The 16783-nt window shown below is 60.3% G+C and overlaps 4 protein-coding genes across 4 annotated transcripts; all 4 read left to right on the top strand.

Annotated features, from left to right (window-relative positions):
* Positions 1-1588: 1588 nt before the first annotated feature.
* Positions 1589-2026, top strand: JDV02_006650 (uncharacterized protein; the record flags this gene model as incomplete). Its single annotated transcript, XM_047988065.1, has 1 exon — positions 1589-2026. One exon carries the CDS (start codon positions 1589-1591, stop codon positions 2024-2026), a length of 438 nt encoding a protein of 145 aa, XP_047844057.1.
* Positions 2027-2404: 378 nt separating this feature from the next.
* JDV02_006649 (uncharacterized protein) lies at positions 2405-3679 on the top strand (the record flags this gene model as incomplete). Its single annotated transcript, XM_047988064.1, has 1 exon — positions 2405-3679. The coding sequence occupies one exon, from the start codon at positions 2405-2407 to the stop codon at positions 3677-3679; it is 1275 nt and encodes a 424-aa protein (XP_047844056.1).
* Positions 3680-5477: 1798 nt separating this feature from the next.
* Positions 5478-8536, top strand: JDV02_006648 (uncharacterized protein). The gene has a single exon (XM_047988063.1). It carries the CDS (start codon positions 5767-5769, stop codon positions 8500-8502), a length of 2736 nt encoding a protein of 911 aa, XP_047844055.1. The 5' UTR covers positions 5478-5766; the 3' UTR covers positions 8503-8536.
* Positions 8537-12606: 4070 nt separating this feature from the next.
* Positions 12607-16374, top strand: FLC3_3 (Putative flavin carrier protein 3). Its single transcript, XM_047988062.1, has 2 exons — positions 12607-15720; positions 15786-16374. Exons 1-2 carry the CDS (start codon positions 13493-13495, stop codon positions 15817-15819), a joined length of 2262 nt encoding a protein of 753 aa, XP_047844054.1. The 5' UTR covers positions 12607-13492; the 3' UTR covers positions 15820-16374.
* The last annotated feature ends 409 nt before the right edge of the window (positions 16375-16783 follow it).

The raw sequence follows: 16783 nt of genomic DNA, 5'->3' as shown, positions 1-16783 counted from the left end.
GGTGGTAAGGTCTGATGGAGAAGCGGGTGGGCACCGCCACCGGGGACCCGAACAACAGCGGGGCCGCTACTAAATAACGGGCCTGCAGCGTCCAGGGCAGGCCCGGATGCTGTGTCAGTCAGTCAGTCAGTCTGCCTGCCTGGTGAAGGTGCGCAAGACACTTCATCATCAGGAATCAATCGCATCGTCGTTCACGCCCATCCTCGGAGCGTCGGGATTGGCCTGGAGTGTCTGACAAGCGAGTCGTCGTTACTAACTACTAGGTACGTAATGCCGGGAAAGGTAATACCGGGAGATGTTGATCCCCAGCAGATCGCGACACCACGATTCACCCTGCGACGCCGGTGAGCTGAAACGATTATCACTGGGTACGCAGTCCACAGCACTGCACTCCACATTGGGACGAGTTGTAGGCCGCCATGCCGCCCCCGTCTCCCAAGTCTCTCCATGGACGGGCGCCTGGCGCGGTCCGTCACTTCTCTCCAACAAAGTCAGTCACTGTTGGCGGGCTTTGTTGCTGGAGGAGTCTTGCTGCGCTTTTGCGCATGGCGGCGTCGTCATCACAGCCCCATTACCATCGTCACCACCTTCACCATCACCATCCCAGCGCCACACCAAACAAAGAGGGCAGAAGATTCGTCACCCCTCCATCCATTGCCGTCCTCGCCGTCGTTGCCGAACAGCGTGGTCTTGGCCATCCTGGCCATTGGCCCGCTGCCGTTTCTTCGTCTCGCCCAGAAACCTGGCCCGCGATGCTTGCGACGATGGCGCAGCCTGCGAGACGGGCCGGAATACGAGTCTCACCCACCAGGGACTTGCCCTCCATCCCTCCTCCTCCCCTTCCTCCACGTCCCCACCCCCTGTAATAATGGCAAATCCCCAACGCATCGATCAATGGAACTTGGGACGCTCCGCAGTTCTTGTCTCTCTGCCTTTTTGCAGAGGGGGGCTTGGGGGGGGGGTTGGTTGGTTGGTGGGCCGTGGTGTGAAAATTGAGTTTCTTGACTCAGCGGCCAAGCTTTGCCCGTCGTCTGGGCGCTGGGGAAAAACCCATACGTTCGTTGGTGCTCGTCATTCCCGGTGAGGTCATGCAAGTCACGGCCGAAAAGGGGGGCTTCGGGATGAGGAGGACCCACGGTTTGGTTGTCTTGGGATCTGCTTGGCCTTGCTTCTTCTTGGGCAGCCATGGCATTGGCATGGCAGCTTGGCAATTGGGTGCCAAGACGGAGCAAGCAAAGTTGTTGCTCTCGAGTCCCATCCTCATCAATGCAAAGTCTTGTTGTCTGCGCTTCGCGCGCTGCTTTGTAACAAACGACGCCGCAACGTACAACCCACTGTACCTTGCCCACCTCACCCTTGATGCCAGTAGTAACTTAGTAGGTGCTACTACTAGTTACTAGTCAGAGAGTCATCCCAGGCCCGGCCAAGCTCGGCCGCGCGCCGCCTGGTCCTGTCCGAGGCAGTGCAATGTAGCGTCGTGTGGTAGATGGCGGGATCATTGCAATGGATGAAAGGCTCTCTCCAAGACATGAACCGACTCCACCGCTGTTGTTTCCCTCCAAGCCCCCCTTGGTCGGTGTGAGTGTCGATGCCGATCGATGCTGTCCGTGCCGCTTCAGCTTTCTCTCCCGTCTTGAGATTTGCATTGGGGTCTGTCTCCTCTGGCGATCACGACTCACTCCCCTGTATCTCGTCCAACACGGCCCTGTTCCCGCTTAGGAAACCAAACGGAAGGAGACCAGAAAAGAAAAATCTGACGGAAGCCGCAATCCCCGTTGGGACGGACGGTCGTGCCACAACATCTCGTCCCCGTCGTGCTACGTACGTACCACCACCATCTTGTTGGAGGTGCGCGCGTTTCGTCCGTGTGTCTGCACCAAAAAACGTTGTGCAGCAGCTGCTGCAGGTGGAGCCCGCCGCCGACGTCAGCCACAGGAACCATCGATTCCCATATCCGCCGGCCCGCGAAGCTCTTCCTCCCACGTTCCTGACGCCTTCAAACGACCTGCGCCAGCAAAGAGATTGACCGGCGTTGCCCAGGAGAGTCGCAAAGGATCCGGGAGTGGCTTTACGCAACTCCATCTGGCCGCCTGTTCATCTTTGACGATCGACTGCGGCTTTCATCCCGTTCGGCTTCAACTGCCGAATCGTTGACCAGTCGGCGCCACCATCATCACTGCCGGACTAGCCCCCCTGCAGCAGCGACCAAAAGTCGACGACGACCCGCGTCATCGGTGGTGCACGCCTTATCTCTCGACGTTGGGCGACTTTGCATCTCCCTTTATTCAACCTGACCGCAGGCACTTAACTACGTACCTACCTCGTGCTCGGTCACCCATCTCGGCCGCAAGACGACGACGACGACGACGACGACGACGACGACGACGACGACACTCGTCTCGTCATGAAGGCGTCGCTGTCGGCGGCGGCCCTTGGGCTGTTGCTGCTCGTGCCCGCCGCGCTGGCCCAGAGCGTCTCCTTCTCAGAGACCTCGGAGCTCAGCTTCTACACGGGCACGCGGACGGAAGTAATAACGCGGGAGACGGGGCCCCCGACGGGCCCGTATACGACATACCGGTCTAAAATCACACTTACGGGCGCAAACACCACGGCGTCGGCCACGACGACCTCATCAGGCACCATGACGACGGGCGCCAACTTCACGTCGACGACGGGCACGACATCGGAGCCGCCCAAGAACACGCAGCCCTGCAACAACTACATCGAGTTTTGCACGCGCAAGTACAGCAACATCTCCTTCGTGGCGGCGCACAACTCGCCGTTTGTGCGGCCGGGCAACTCGGGCTCCAACCAGGCGCTGCCCGTCGAGATGCAGCTCGACGACGGCATCCGCCTCGTGCAGGGCCAGATCCAGTGGCCGACCAACGGCACGGTGCCTCACTTCTGCCACACGTCGTGCGACCTGCTCGACGCGGGGCCCGTGGTGGACTGGCTGACGCGCGTGCGCAAATGGGTCGACGGCCACCCCTACGACGTGGTCACGATCCTGCTCGGCAACGGCAACTACTCGACGCCCGACCTGTACGCGCCCTACATTGAGCAGTCGGGCCTCCTCAAGTACGCCTACGAGGCGCCGTACCTGCCCATGGCGCTCGACGACTGGCCCACGCTCGAGCAGCTCATCCTGCGCGGCAAGCGCGTCATCATCTTCATGGACTACATGGCCGACCAGAAGAAGTACCCCTGGCTGCTCGACGAGTTCTCCCAGGTCTGGGAGACGCCCTTTGACCCCCAGGACCCCAAGTTCCCCTGCACGGTGCAGCGCCCGCCCGACCTGAGCGCCGACGCCGCCCGCGACCGCCTGTACCTGATGAACCACAACCTCAACGTCGAGTTCAACGTCTTTGGCGCCCAGATCCTCGTCCCCAACGTCGCCCTCATCAACGACACCAACGCCGCCAACGGCTCCGGCAGCCTCGGCCTCGCCGCCAACAACTGCCGCTCCGACTGGGGCCGCGCCCCCAACTTCCTCAACGTCGACTACTACAACTACGGCAGGCCGCCGGGCTCCGTCTTCGAGGCCGCCGCCCGCGTCAACAACGTCACCTACAACCGTCCGTGCTGCGGGCAGGTGTCGCTGGCCGCCTCGAAGTCGCTGGAGCGCGGCGTGTGGTTGGCGATGCTGGCGTCGGCTCTGGCCGCGGCGTCGCTGTTGTGATGTTGACGGGCGGGCGGTTCTCGAAAGGTCGGGCTCACGAGGGAATTTTGTTTTCCACTTTTTTTTTCCATTAGCGATTTTCTCTGTTGGTACAAATAGACGGCTTGGGAGGAATCCCGGCGGTAGCTGGGTGCATGGGCCGGGAGCCCGCAAAGGTCATTGGGGAGTTTGACGGGACATATTGTGCAGTTGGGATAGACGATACATTGTAAAAGACGTATATACTAGTATGTATACTACTGCGCATACACACCCCATTTCAGCTTCAATTCATTCTTGTCCCGTGTCTCATGTGTCTGTCGGAGACTATCGATCAGCTGATAGATGAGCGGCGTGGACCAACGAAAACGATACCCTGCTTGACCCGGCTGCCAAAATCGACGACTTGTGACTACGTAGGTACATACTAGATGCCCCGGACATCGCTCAGGACTCGTCAGGGTCTTCACCGTCTCAAATACTAGTACACGATAATGTGCCCCCCATGCCCGGTGGCTGCGGCGGCGCGCTTGACGCCGCGCGTGTCGACTGCCGCCAGATGGATCGCCGCCGATGCGAGCCGAGGTGGGACGGTGGCTAGTTGCGAATGATGCGCTGGCGACGCCCATCCATTTCAAGGGCAGGGAAGAAAAAAGCGCCTCCTCATGCATCCAATCCCGGTGGTGGTTGGACCCCAGAAACGGAAGAGCTGGGAGGCCGCCGCCGCCGCCACAAAATCTATCTTTTGCGACTGCGCGCGCCGACCACCACTCACTCACTGTTCGTCAAGTGCGGACGACGCGCAAGCTGGCAGCCGAGACTTGCAGGGGGCACGTCTACAAAATAAGTACGTTGTGCATGCGCGATGAATGCATGACGGACGATCCCACGGAAGATAGGAAACATGCCCGAATAAGGTTCCCCGTCAGACCGTGGTACATACCTGCCTGTGGGGGGACAGAGCCAGTGACAGAAGCGCCCGTCGCTCCGGGCCGCGGGGGGGAAAGCTCCAATTCGATGTGTCACAGGGGGGGGAGGGGGGCCCTTTTTCCAGTCCAATTGCTGACGACGTGCAAAACTCGCTTGGCCTCCAACGCCCGGGCCCCCAATCAGAACCCGCGCACAGGCGCCTGAACCTGCGTCCCATGGGCGATCGTGCAACGGCCCAAAGGATAGAACTTAGTACTCAGGTTGGGGGTGCGGTGGTGGTGGTGGTGGTGGTGGTGGTGGTGGTGGTGGTGGTGGTGGTGGTGCCCTGGTGAGTGTTGTTAGCGTCTGTAGCTGAACGGCACCCGCACGGGGCGCAACGGGGGAGGGGGGCCCTGATCCAGCCAGTTCACGGGCTGTGCAAAGTATCGCGCCGCTGGACGGGACGTTGTCTGACCCTCTTCAAGAGGCCTGGGGAGAGAGGCGTCCCCCCCTGGTGGACCGTGTTTGGCGGAGGCGAGCACCATCACGGTGTATGGCGCAGGCCTCCATCGATCCATTTCCTACCTGTAGTACCTTATTAGGAGGTACGTGCAGGTATGGCATCTAGACCCCTGCGCAGCCAGCCCTACAGGCCGCCTGGGTGCAACCCCAACCCCGATCCACATCCCACCCCAAGACCTACAGCAGTCCGCGAATAGTCCAGCGCCCCCCTTCCCCCACGAATAGCACAACGCTCGCCCGTTGACTTGGGTACCATCCAATCCTGCCTGCCCTGGCAGCTTACATGGTTGGCGAGCACTGTGCGGCTCTTTTCTGCGTGCGCCTGCTGATCTTCTTTCCCGTGCTTGCGTCTGCCTACCCCTGCCAGCGACACTTTTACCTCCGCTCAGCTCGGAGTTCCTTCTCCTCCTTCTTGACCACCTCTTCACAATCCCCTCGTTTTCGTTTGTTTGCTGCTTTCACCGGCGCTACTTCCTACGCTCGTTCAACGCGGCGCCTGACCGTCGACCGCCGTCTATCGATACACGACACATCGCCCCCGCGTTTTATAGGATCGCCAGCCAAACCCCACGCGGCGCCGGCCTAACTGTCTCACCCTCCCGGTCCCCCGGTCGTCTGCAAGCAACCGACATCGTCGACCGTTCCAGAGAAATTCGCCATGGTCTGGCACCGAGGCTATGGACCAACGTAGCGAGTCGGGCCGCGAGCCCATGTGGCCGCCGTATCAGCACCCTCCTCCGCACCCTTCGCAACACCCGTACCCCCAACACCCGTTGCATCGGGCTGCCTCCAACGTCTCTGCCCTAAGCGACCCCAGCTACACGCCATACGATGCGCCGCCTTCTCACCACACGCAGCTCTCGCCGCCGTCGCAACAGCAGCAGCAGCAGCAGCAGCAGTACTACCTACATCAACAACAACACCAGCTACGCGGCCGCGAGTCCCTCGTCTCTTTAGACTCGCAACGCCGCCACTCGGCTCCGTCAGAAGCTGGCCACGCACCTGACGGGAGCCGATATCACGCTTCTTCAGCGGCGCCTGTCTGGCCCGGGTCGTTTTCGTACTCGGGCGCGACTGGCGGATACTCACCCGTGTCTGGAGGGCCTGGCACCGGACCCTATGTCGGCCGCAAGGTCTCCATGGGCACCCGCAAGTCGAGCTACGCATCCTCGCTGCGGCACGCCCCCGTCCCCGAGGAAGACGAGTATGACTTGTCGCTGCTCCGGTCAGCGGCGCCCATGGGCAGCGAGCCGCGGTACGACGCCATCCCCGAGGAGGAGTCTGTGGTACCCATGTTCGACGTCACCACAGCGCTAGGACCCATGGATTCGCACGACGCAGCCTTCGTCAAGAAGCTCCAAGAAGAGGAGGCAAGGGGACACCTAACGGGCGGACTCGGCCAGGGTTTCGCCAAAGATTCGAGAGTACGCGTGAGGGACCAAGAGCTGCTGACATCTCCCACGGCAATGCAGCGAAGGCTGACACGGTCGTTCACCCGACGGAGATCGATAAAACCCTTCAGCCGGACCGAGACGATTCGCGAGGTGGGCCAGGACGAGGCGAACCGGCGCGGTGAAGTCATCGAGGTGGTTATGGAACAGGCCGCGGGCGGCGCAGACCTGAGCAACATGGAGGGATCTCACATGCTCTTTGACTCGCAGTCGCGGAGGTCTACCGCCTTTGGCCTCAAGGAGCAGTCCACCCAAGTCTTTTACCCGCAACCCAACTGGAGACCGTTCGCCATGAGATGGCCCTACCTAACGATCCTAATACTCCTCTCCATCGGCCTCGGCGCCATGCAGGAGATCCTATTCCGCCACTACAGGGACACGGCCATACTAAAGTTCAAGTCGCCAGAGGACGTCAAGCCCGGGCTGTACTTTGCCGTCAAGTTCGCGCCCATGTTGTCCGCCGTCATGTATGGCGTCTTGTGGCAGTTCACCGACTTCGAGGTCCGTCGGCTGGAGGCGTACTACCAGCTTTCCAAGCCCGGAGGCGCCCTGGCGGCCGAGTCGATCAACGTCGACTACGTGACGAGCTTCAACTTCTTCCGGCCGTTTCGGGCAATACATCTAGGCCAGTACGCGGTGGCCGTTTCTTCGATCGCGACGACGCTCGCCGTCTCGCTCGTGCCGACGTTTGCCGCCGCCTCGGTCGTGCTCAGCCCAAGCCGAGAAGAGCGACTCAAGAACCCGGGCAGCGAGAAGCTGCTCAACTTTTCGGCAGCATGGTCGAGGTTGCTGACGGCAACGCTGGTGGTATGTGCCGTGCTAGGCTGCATCTTGATGTACCTGCTGCAGCGCCGACGCTCCGGCTTGCTGGGCGATGTGCGAGGAATCGCCGGCCTCGCGTCCATGGCCGTCGTGAGCCACATCTTGATGGACTTTAAAGACATGGACACGGCCAAGCACAAGGATATTCACCACAAGCTGAAGCATAACCGGTATATGCTGCGCAACTCGTCGCTGGCCCCAGATGACGAGAACCCTGCCACGTCGCAGGAGAGGGATCGATTCCAGGATACACACCTGTCCGAGAACCCTCACCCACTCATGCTCCGGCCCGCGGGCTGGGTGCCGTTCATCATCGGCCTGCTGGCGTTTACGGGCTTCATCCCGACGTTTCTGTTCACGCCGGCCGACATACTCACGGACAAGGCGCCGTGGCTGATCACAGCGCTGGCAGTCTGCTTGAAGCTGTCGTGGAACGCCTTGGAGACGGCAGTGCGCATGATGGAGCCGTATTACATCCTCTCGAGACGGCACGCGCCGCCGAGCACGCTTACGCTCGACTACACGGCGCTGCCGTTTGGCTACCTCCCGCTGCGGGCCCTGTTCAACGGGCACTTCCTCGTGTTCGCAGTCGGCTTCGGCAGCATCATGGCCGAGTTCCTGACCATCCTGGTCTCGGGCCTGGCGACCGTCGACGGCAAGGACTTTCTCATGGAGGACCCGCAGGACGGGGGCGGCCAGGACCAGCAGCAGCAGCGGCCGACGGGGGCGGCAGACAAGGGCCGTTTCATCAACTCGGGCCAGGAGACGTTCATGTCGTTTTTCGTGTCGTTTGGGCTCTCCCTCTTCATCCTGCTGTACATGGCGACGACGGCGTGCGTCGTCTTCTTCCGGCGGCGGCACCCGTTCCTCCCGCGGCAGCCCAACACGATCGCGTCGGTGCTGGCCTTTATCCACCAGAGCAAGATGCTGTACGACTTTGTGGGCACGCACAAGTACAGCGGCGCGGAGATGGCGCGCAAGCTCGCCGAGGGCAAGTCGTACGGCCTGGGCTGGTTCGTGGGGCGGGACGGGCAGACGCACTGCGGCGTGGACCAGGAGGAGCTGACGAGCAACTACAAGCACGGCGTGGACTATTCACAGCGGAACCAGCCGTGGAACATGCAGTGGGATGTTCTGTGAAGGCCGAGAGCTGGCTGGCGGTTTTCAGTTAGGGTTGGCTAGCCCGGCGTTGGAACAACTCTTGAATAGATTATTCGAAAGCTTGAAGCGTACTGCAGGTTTTCAGGTGAATGAGGGGCCAGTACCAAGTACACGGTGTGGTTTCGGCAAAGGACGAGAATTATGCGTCTGGCGAAAAGTGTCCGATGCATAGGGTAGGCCACTGTGTGCGCCGGCCACGATACGTCGAGTTCGCATCGCGTCTCACGAGCCGGCCCCCCTACGTAGCCCGTAGCAGTGCTCAAAAGCAAGTGGAGGTCATTGTCTTCGTCTCGACTCGCTTCTTTCGGGGCTCAGCGGCATCGGGGGGTCATCTCACCGTTGCGAGACGTGAGAAGCCACAGGCACGGCCGGGCCGTCATCGTGAAGGGGGGCTTCACGACTCGCTCCACGGGGAGAGCGGTAGTGGGGTTACGATTCATTAGGGAAAGATGACGGCTCTTCATTGTGTGAATAACTACTACAGTACGTACACAGACTTTTTTCTCTGATCTCCAGTGCATACATTGGATCAGGCGGGATGCAGATTCGGGCGACGAGAAACTACCTACGAAAAACACCTGTAGTAATATGCTAGTTCGTACTGCAGTGGTGTGTATATAGGAACTGCGCGAACGCACGTACGTTAGGTAGTGTGTGATGCGGATCGGAAGACGCACAGACCTGGGCGATCTGTCACAATCATAGGACGTAGAATTTTACTACTAACTTGGTAGGGCTTTGCACGCTGTTAGAGATGCGGTGGGCCTGGGATGCCCCAGATCCGATGGCTAGATGCGAGTGAGAAGCGCATCGTGAGATGCTGCAGCGTTGGGGGTACATACTGTAGTAAGTACAGTAGTATTGTAATTGTAATACGCCAAGGCCGCGTACCTTATTCGTGCGTGGTACTAGTTACATTCCATCGCAGCGCCGACGAGATCTACAGTAGCGTTACATGCGGCTGCTATCCTACGACTACGACGGCGAACGACGAACGACGACGAGGATGAGCGACGATGAGACTCGCTCAGCAAACGCCGCGGTCGGATGTTGGCCTGGGCGGCGGCGGCCGTGCGGATGGAGAGGTGGGCGGCGGCGGCAGCATCTCGAAACCGGGTGGCCACATGGTCGAGACGTCGGGTGTCGTGTCGTGTACCCTGCTGGCGACCACCTCCTCCCTTTCCACACGCACACCCACGCCCACGCCCCTCACACCTCACACCTCGCCTCGCCTCGCCTCAGAGAGAGGTTCGTTCTCCCGTGTTTTTTCGTGGTGCGGCGGCGTGTGGTGGCGGCGCGGTGTGTCAAGGGACATGAGAAGAGAGGTACCGGGCGAGACATGGGCCGAACGCAGAAGGCATTCAGTGGTAGGTATGGAGCGCGTTTTTCACGCGGCGGGATTTGGAACAATGCCGAGCTCGCTCTCTCTTTCCTCCCGCGTGTGCTACCCCCGGAATAATATTTCCCTGTGCCTAGCATTACTAGACTTGGTTGATCCTGCGATTGAGGACGTTTGTGACGCACATGTTATGATGGATGCTGGTTGCCATGTGCGCTGCTTTGTTGTTGGCGGAGGGCCCGCATTGCATGCATGACGGTACGTACATATACAGTGGAATAAGGTACGTAGACGGAGACGGGAAACGGGGCCAACAAGGGCGGGGCAGCAGGAGGAGGAGGAGGAGGGGAAAGAAAGGGCTTGTTTTGGACGGCCTGTCGGGCTGGCGGTTCCCCTTCTACTTCTTACCCCTTGGGATGTGTGCGCGGCCGTCTGCTGCGCCGAAACGGTGAGAGAGATGAAGCGGCCCGCATGGTGCGCTTGGCGATGTAAGAGTCGGAACAAAGCCCAACCAGCGAGCGCAGTGGTGGTAGCTTGGTAGCAATAGACACACATGCTCGTACGGCCTCGGCACTACGTACTACGAACGCACAGGGTGAGCTGCGTACTAGTAATAAGTTAGCATGTTCGCAGTAGTTGTGACCATGCCAAGCGGGAGACGTACGTAGTGGCGGCTGCGCTGCCCAGGCACATTTTGCATTCCAGGGGGCGGCACCCCCCGCGAGCGGATGACGATTAGTTAGTTGGACGATGCGATGCGGCAGGCGATTGGATTCGATGCGATGTGATGCGATGCGATGCGCGATTGAACCAACACAACGTAGTAGCCCCAGATAGGGTCGCAGATTCCGATCCCCCCCGCGACAAAGTGCATGCGTGCATGCCCAGCCGCCTGAGGCAGGCAAGCAAGCAAGCAAGCGACCTGAAGCTGGAAGCGGGCGAGCGAGCGAGCGACAGGCAAAACCCTTGAAGAGCAACAATAATAAAGTGGGTGAGCAAGGTGCACAATGTGGCGGCGAGGCAGTGCAGACAAGAGAGAATTGGAAGGATTTTGTTCAAGCTTTGTTCGGAGCTCGTCAGGGGCAGCCTGCCATGCCATGCCATGCCATGCCATGCCGGCCAGGCTGGTGGTGGTGGTGGTAATTTCACCTGCATCCAATCCAGTCCAGGGTCCCGGTGACGGCGACGGCGGCGGCGGCGGCGGCCTCGGCGGCGGCCCCCCCCCTGCCTTCCATTCATTCATTGACTTTGGGCCAAGCTGCTCGGAAAGAGAATGATACCCTGCGCCACGCACTGGCTTCGGACAGGGCGACAAAGAAACATGAGGTACAGAGAGAGGGACAGACACACACACACAGAGGGAAGAAAGAGGGTCGGGTGATTGATTTCATGCGCGTGGCCCATCAAGCCCCAGGGTACGAAGAAGTAGTGCAACAAGCATCATGTGTTCGATGGCTGGACCAGCGCAGCTCCGGAGCGCTCGGTTCGGCAGTGCATGAAGGTGCGAGAGGGTAAAATAATTTATTTTTCATTGAATACGTAGTTATTTTTACACGCGCGCCGCAGGCTTACTGACCTCGAAGCTCGTAAACGGACGTGGCGAGTCTACGCCACGATGCCTGCTTGCTCGGTGGTTGCTGCTGCTGCTGCTGCTGCTGTCGCCCGCTCGCTCGGGCGGATGTTGTCGGCGCCAGCGCATCCGCCACTAACTGTCGTCAACTGTGGACGCCTCCTGCGAAGCCCATCTTACTGTACTCGTAATGATGATGTTCCCTTTCCCAGCGGGCGGCGGCTGGCAGACCTATGCTTCTCCCGTCCCGCAACGCAGCCCGCGTCTAGCCCGTAACAATGCTAGGGCACCCTCCCAGACTCCGCCCCCTGGGGGTCTTTCTGCGCTGTCTGCCCCCGTCCTCCTGTTTGCGGTCGGTTGCTGGACGCGCGCGCTCTTAGTGAGTCGTGGCCCTGCCCGACCCCAATACGAGCGCTGATGGTCCATAGGTAGCAATGCCGCCGCCCGTTAGCCTTGTCCGTCGTCCTGCCGCCGACCCTTTCTGGGTGCGTGCAGCGGCGGCCCGAGGGCCCTTGATTCCATTGTCGTCGAGATCCCGTTGTCTGGGCTCGCCTCCCGCTCCTCGTACCTGAGCCGCCACCGCTCCTTGGCCTCGTGTGTCGCGCACACTCCCTACTACCCGCTGTGGTACTCCAAGAAATGCTTCGTAGCAACAGAGCCCGTCCGCTCGGTGCGCCGTCCACCCAAACCCCGACTTACCCCCCCCAGTGGTTCGTCTGTCTAGGTGCTCTCTGTACGCCGAGAGCAGAGCCCGCCGTCGAAATGCCCGCCATGGAACGCGCGCGCAAGACACTCTCGTCGCTCTCGTGCCCACCACCCTGAATGAACTGGCAAGCTTTCTCGATCCAGTCCAGGGGGTGCCCGCCAAGTACAGCTGTTAGGGCGGATACGAGATCACCTCCCCGCCGAGGTCGTGGGACGCGACTGGTACCTGCTCGACGCACAGTCCTGTGCGGCCCGCAACATGTACTGCACAGCCCGGTTTGCCCCACATGGCCGATACAGTCCAAGATGCGTTAGCAGAAGGCCCGCCGCCGCCGTCGAGGTCAAAAATGGGCTCGCTGGCGCTAAACTGGGGGGTGGGCAGACCACCACCACCTAACCCGCCGCGCCGCGCTTGATTCGCCTTTCGTTGACGCTGCATCCGTCCGTCCAGCCAGCCAGCCAGCCAGCCAGCCAAGCCAGCCCGCCCTCCTCCCTCCACTATCTGTGCGCTCCCTCCGTCGCGCCCCTCCCCAGTCGTGCATTGCATTCTGCCACCCCCTGTCGCTGGTTCCGTCCGCCGTCCTTGCTTGGGTGCCCGGGCTGGCTGGCTGTTTGCTGTGGTGCTCGCTGCTGCGCGACGTCAACCTCCGCTATTCCTCCCTCCTCCATCATTCCCTTCTCCTCCCGTCCTCTCTCCCGGCCGCCCAGAGGGAATCATCACTCCGTCAATCAACAACAAACACCACCACCACCACCAACCAGCACCTCATCGCTCGCTTACCACCGCCTTCGCGTCATCGTCTGGCGTCGCTCGCCCTTCTTCTCGACGCGACCCGGCCGTCCTTTCGCTTCTTCTTTTTTCTCAAACAGCCTCTATTTCCGTTCCGTTGCAACCGCTCTATTCTCTCCGGCAGATTTCCCTCGTTCTCGCTTGCACTCTCACCCCCCCAACCAACCGCTACTACCACCGCTCGCGCCCGCCTCGCTCGTCGACTTCGACCAACGCTTCGACGCATCGTCACTGACGGACCCGATCGGCGCGTGCGTAAACTCAATCTCGTCGTGCGACCGTAGCAGGCCTCCCGATTACGTGGACGACTGCTCACATCCGCCCCCTCCCCGCTCGACAACAAGCACGACGACCGGCCCACGACAAGGAGTGGTCCGTGGCCCCGAGCAGCAGGACTCCCGAGCCTCGCCTCCTGCCGCCGCAAATCTCAACGACCACGTCGATTGAGTCGAAGCGTTTCGCAGGACGACGACGCTCGCGGCGCCCCGGGCGGCAAATCCGACACACGCCCGCCCCGTGACCTCGCACCCCAACCATCCCAGTAACTACTGCAACACCGTCCAAGATGCGGTCCTTCTTCAAAGCACCGCTGGTGCTGCTCTCGTCCATGGCGGCGCTCATGGCGCCTGCTTCGGCGGAAAGGCTGCTGCTGTCTAATTCACTCAACACCTGTCAGCAGGACTCGAGTTTCTCAGCCTCGCTCTTCAATGTCGTCTACACGCCTTCCAACGGCTCGGCCAGCGTGCAGATGGTGGTCACCTCCTCCATCCAGGGCAAGGTCATGTTTGACCTTGCCATCTCGGCCTACGGTTATCAGTTCCTTCGGAGAACTCTTAACCCATGCGACATGGATCTTGCTGGTCTCTGCCCCATGGTTGCCGGCAAGAACTCGTTCGGTTTCAACCTCAACGTCGGCGATGATGCCGCCAAGAATATCCCCGGCATCGCCTATAACATCCCCGACCTCGACGCCAAGGTCAAGGTCTATGTTAACCTCACTTCTACCGGTGAGAGCGTTGCCTGCGTCGAGGCCGACATCTCCAACGGAAAGACCGTCAACTTGGTTGGCGTCAAGTGGGCCACGGCCATCATTGCCGGCCTGGCTCTCCTGTCTTCGGCCGTGGTCAATGGCCTGGGCCACTCCAATGCTGCCGCCCACGTCGCCGCCAACTCTCTAGCTCTATTCGGCTACTTCCAGGCCCAGGCGATTGTCGGTCTGACCGGCGTTCCGCTTCCCCCTATTGTGCAGGCCTGGACCATGGACTTTCAGTGGTCCATGGGCATCATCCGAGTCGGGTTTATGCAGGACATCTTTACCTGGTACCAGCGAGCCACGGGCGGCACGCCGTCGACTATTTTCGATTCTCTCACCACCGTGTCTGTCCAGGTCGCTAAGCGTTCCCTTAAGCGCTCTGCCGAGTATGCTCAGCCGGCCCTAAGCCTATTCAACCGCGGTCTGGCCATGATGCCCAAGACGGCCGTTCAGACAGCGGGTAAGCTGATGAAGCGCTCCAACCTCACTACCGGCTCGGGGTCGTACATTGTGTTTGGAATTCAGCGTGTGGCGTTCAAGTCTAGGATCGAGACCACCAACCTCTTTATGACGGGCCTGACCTTCTTCTGCATCTTTGTCGTCCTCACCGTCCTGGCGGTAGCGGCGTTCAAGGGCATCTGCGAGCTATGCGTGAAGCAGAAGTGGATGGACAAGGACAAGTTCTTCGAGTTCCGCAACGGCTGGCTCACGGTCCTCAAGGGCATCCTGTTCCGTGTCGCCCTCATCGGCTTCCCTCAGATGGCCATCCTTTGCCTCTGGGAGTTTACCCAGGTCGACTCTCCCGCCGAAGTTGTCCTCGCCGTCTTCTTCTTCTTCGGTATGGCTATCACTCTCGCCTGGGGCGCCAGCAAGGTCATCCGTATCGCCCGCCGCTCCGTCGCGATGCACAGGAACCCGGCCTACATTCTCTTCTCGGACCCTCAGGCGCTCAACAAGTGGGGCTTCCTCTATATCCAGTTCCGCGCTTCGGCCTACTACTTCATCGCTCCGGTCCTTGGATACACCCTGATCAAGGCCATGTTCGTCGCCTTTGCGCAGAAGAGCGCTGTTGCCCAGGCTGTGGGTTTTGTCATCATCGAGGCTGGTGCCCTCATCGCCGCGTCGGTTCTGCGACCCTGGATGGACAAGAGCACCAACTCGTTCAACATTGCCATTTGCGTCATCAACTTTCTCAATGGCATCTTCCTCCTCATCTTCTCTAACGTCTTTGGCGCCCCGACCATTGTTGTGGGCGTTGTGGGTGTCGTGCTCTTCGTCCTTAATGCCGCCTTCTCCTTGATCCTGCTCATCATGGTCATCGTGTCGACGACTGTTACGTTCTTCCGCAAGAACCCCGATGCCCGCTACCAATTCATGGCCGACGACCGCGCCTCGTTCATGAAGTCGCAGACGCAGCTGAACACGACTACGGAGCTCGACGCTCTGGCCGCGACGGCGCGCGGCGATAAGGCCGGGTACAAGTCGCACCTCGACCTCGACGATGACAACGAGTCGCTCACTTCGGACGACATGCGCCGCCGAACGGACCCGGCTGCCGCGTCGCAGCACTCTTTCCACCAGGGTGGACCTCGATCCCCTGTGAATCCGTCGATGCCGCTTTTCCCGGCAGGGCAGCGGCCAGAGAGCCCATTCCGCTCGGCGTCGCCGAGCCCGTATCAGCGATCGGGATCCTCGCTTGGCCAGCAACGGTCACACCAGAACGCGAGTCCCGCTGGCTATCGCTCACAAAACAATGCAAGGTAAGCATATCCTCCCCCCATGTTACAAGGCATGGATGGAGGATGCTGACGAGTGGACATGACAGCCCCTGGCAGCGTGGAGCCGGCTATGAGCACTAGACGACCGACTGGGTGCGTATATAGTGTATTCGGATGCCATTATGCATGCCCGCGCGCGTCCTGAGTTGCTGGACAGGATGCAGCTCCCGAACGGCGCACGGGCCGGGACGCTTACTTGGGTTTCTTTTCGGCCTAACGGCCCGGATGAAGCGCGCATCGGCGTAGATCATTGCTTTGAGGCATACTCGTGGGCATGAACCCCTGATGCGGGACAGACCACTCCTACAACGACGCGAGCGCGCGATTCCTATGTTCTCTCGATTGTTGACGTTTCCCTTTTTTGATTGTTTGCTTGCCATGGAGGCATGACGGCGTCTGCGATGACAAATGGCGTTGGAGAATCTCTCACTCCGTGCTCATGTACGAGTGTTTGCTTTGTATATATATACACGCACGGAAAGAAGCACGGAGGAGGAGGAGGAGGCAACAAGTCATAGCCGAATGGCTGACCAGCCTGGCCAAGATACATGGGGGAAGTTACTGGCTGCTTCGTAAACAGCGGCATCAGTTCCATCACAATACAATCACGACACTTCAAAACACGCATTGTCTGCTACTTACGGGACATTGCGATGAGGCGTATAACTCGATGGCAGTGTGTGGCCTAATCTGTTGGGTGCCGCTATTGCAATCTGGCTGGCCTATGCTGGACCACTGCTCTACCTTGCATGTCAGTCGATGCGGGAGGGGAGGCGCAAGTCGCTGGCCCAAGCGAGATACGGCCGAGCCCTCAAGTCCATCAGGGAGACTTGAGGTGACGGGTGTTCGCGTGGGGCCCGTTGGCAAGGCGGGGTGCCCTTGCGTCACAGCAGGGCGAAGAGAGGAAGGAGCACTGTGACCGAGTCGTTTGCATGAGACGGTTCGGGGCAAGTTGACGGGATGGGCGGCGGCGGCTGCGGTCCGCGTGTGTGCGTTTGAGGTGTCTCGGCTTGGGTCTCGCGGGGAATGGCCTGTTAGAGGTGTC

The sequence above is a fragment of the Purpureocillium takamizusanense genome, chromosome 6, assembly GCF_022605165.1.
Source record: "Purpureocillium takamizusanense chromosome 6, complete sequence".
In the NCBI taxonomy this organism is placed as follows: Eukaryota; Fungi; Ascomycota; class Sordariomycetes; order Hypocreales; family Ophiocordycipitaceae; genus Purpureocillium; species Purpureocillium takamizusanense.
Note: the sequence above shows the minus strand (reverse complement) of the source record. Positions and strands in the feature narration are given on the sequence as shown.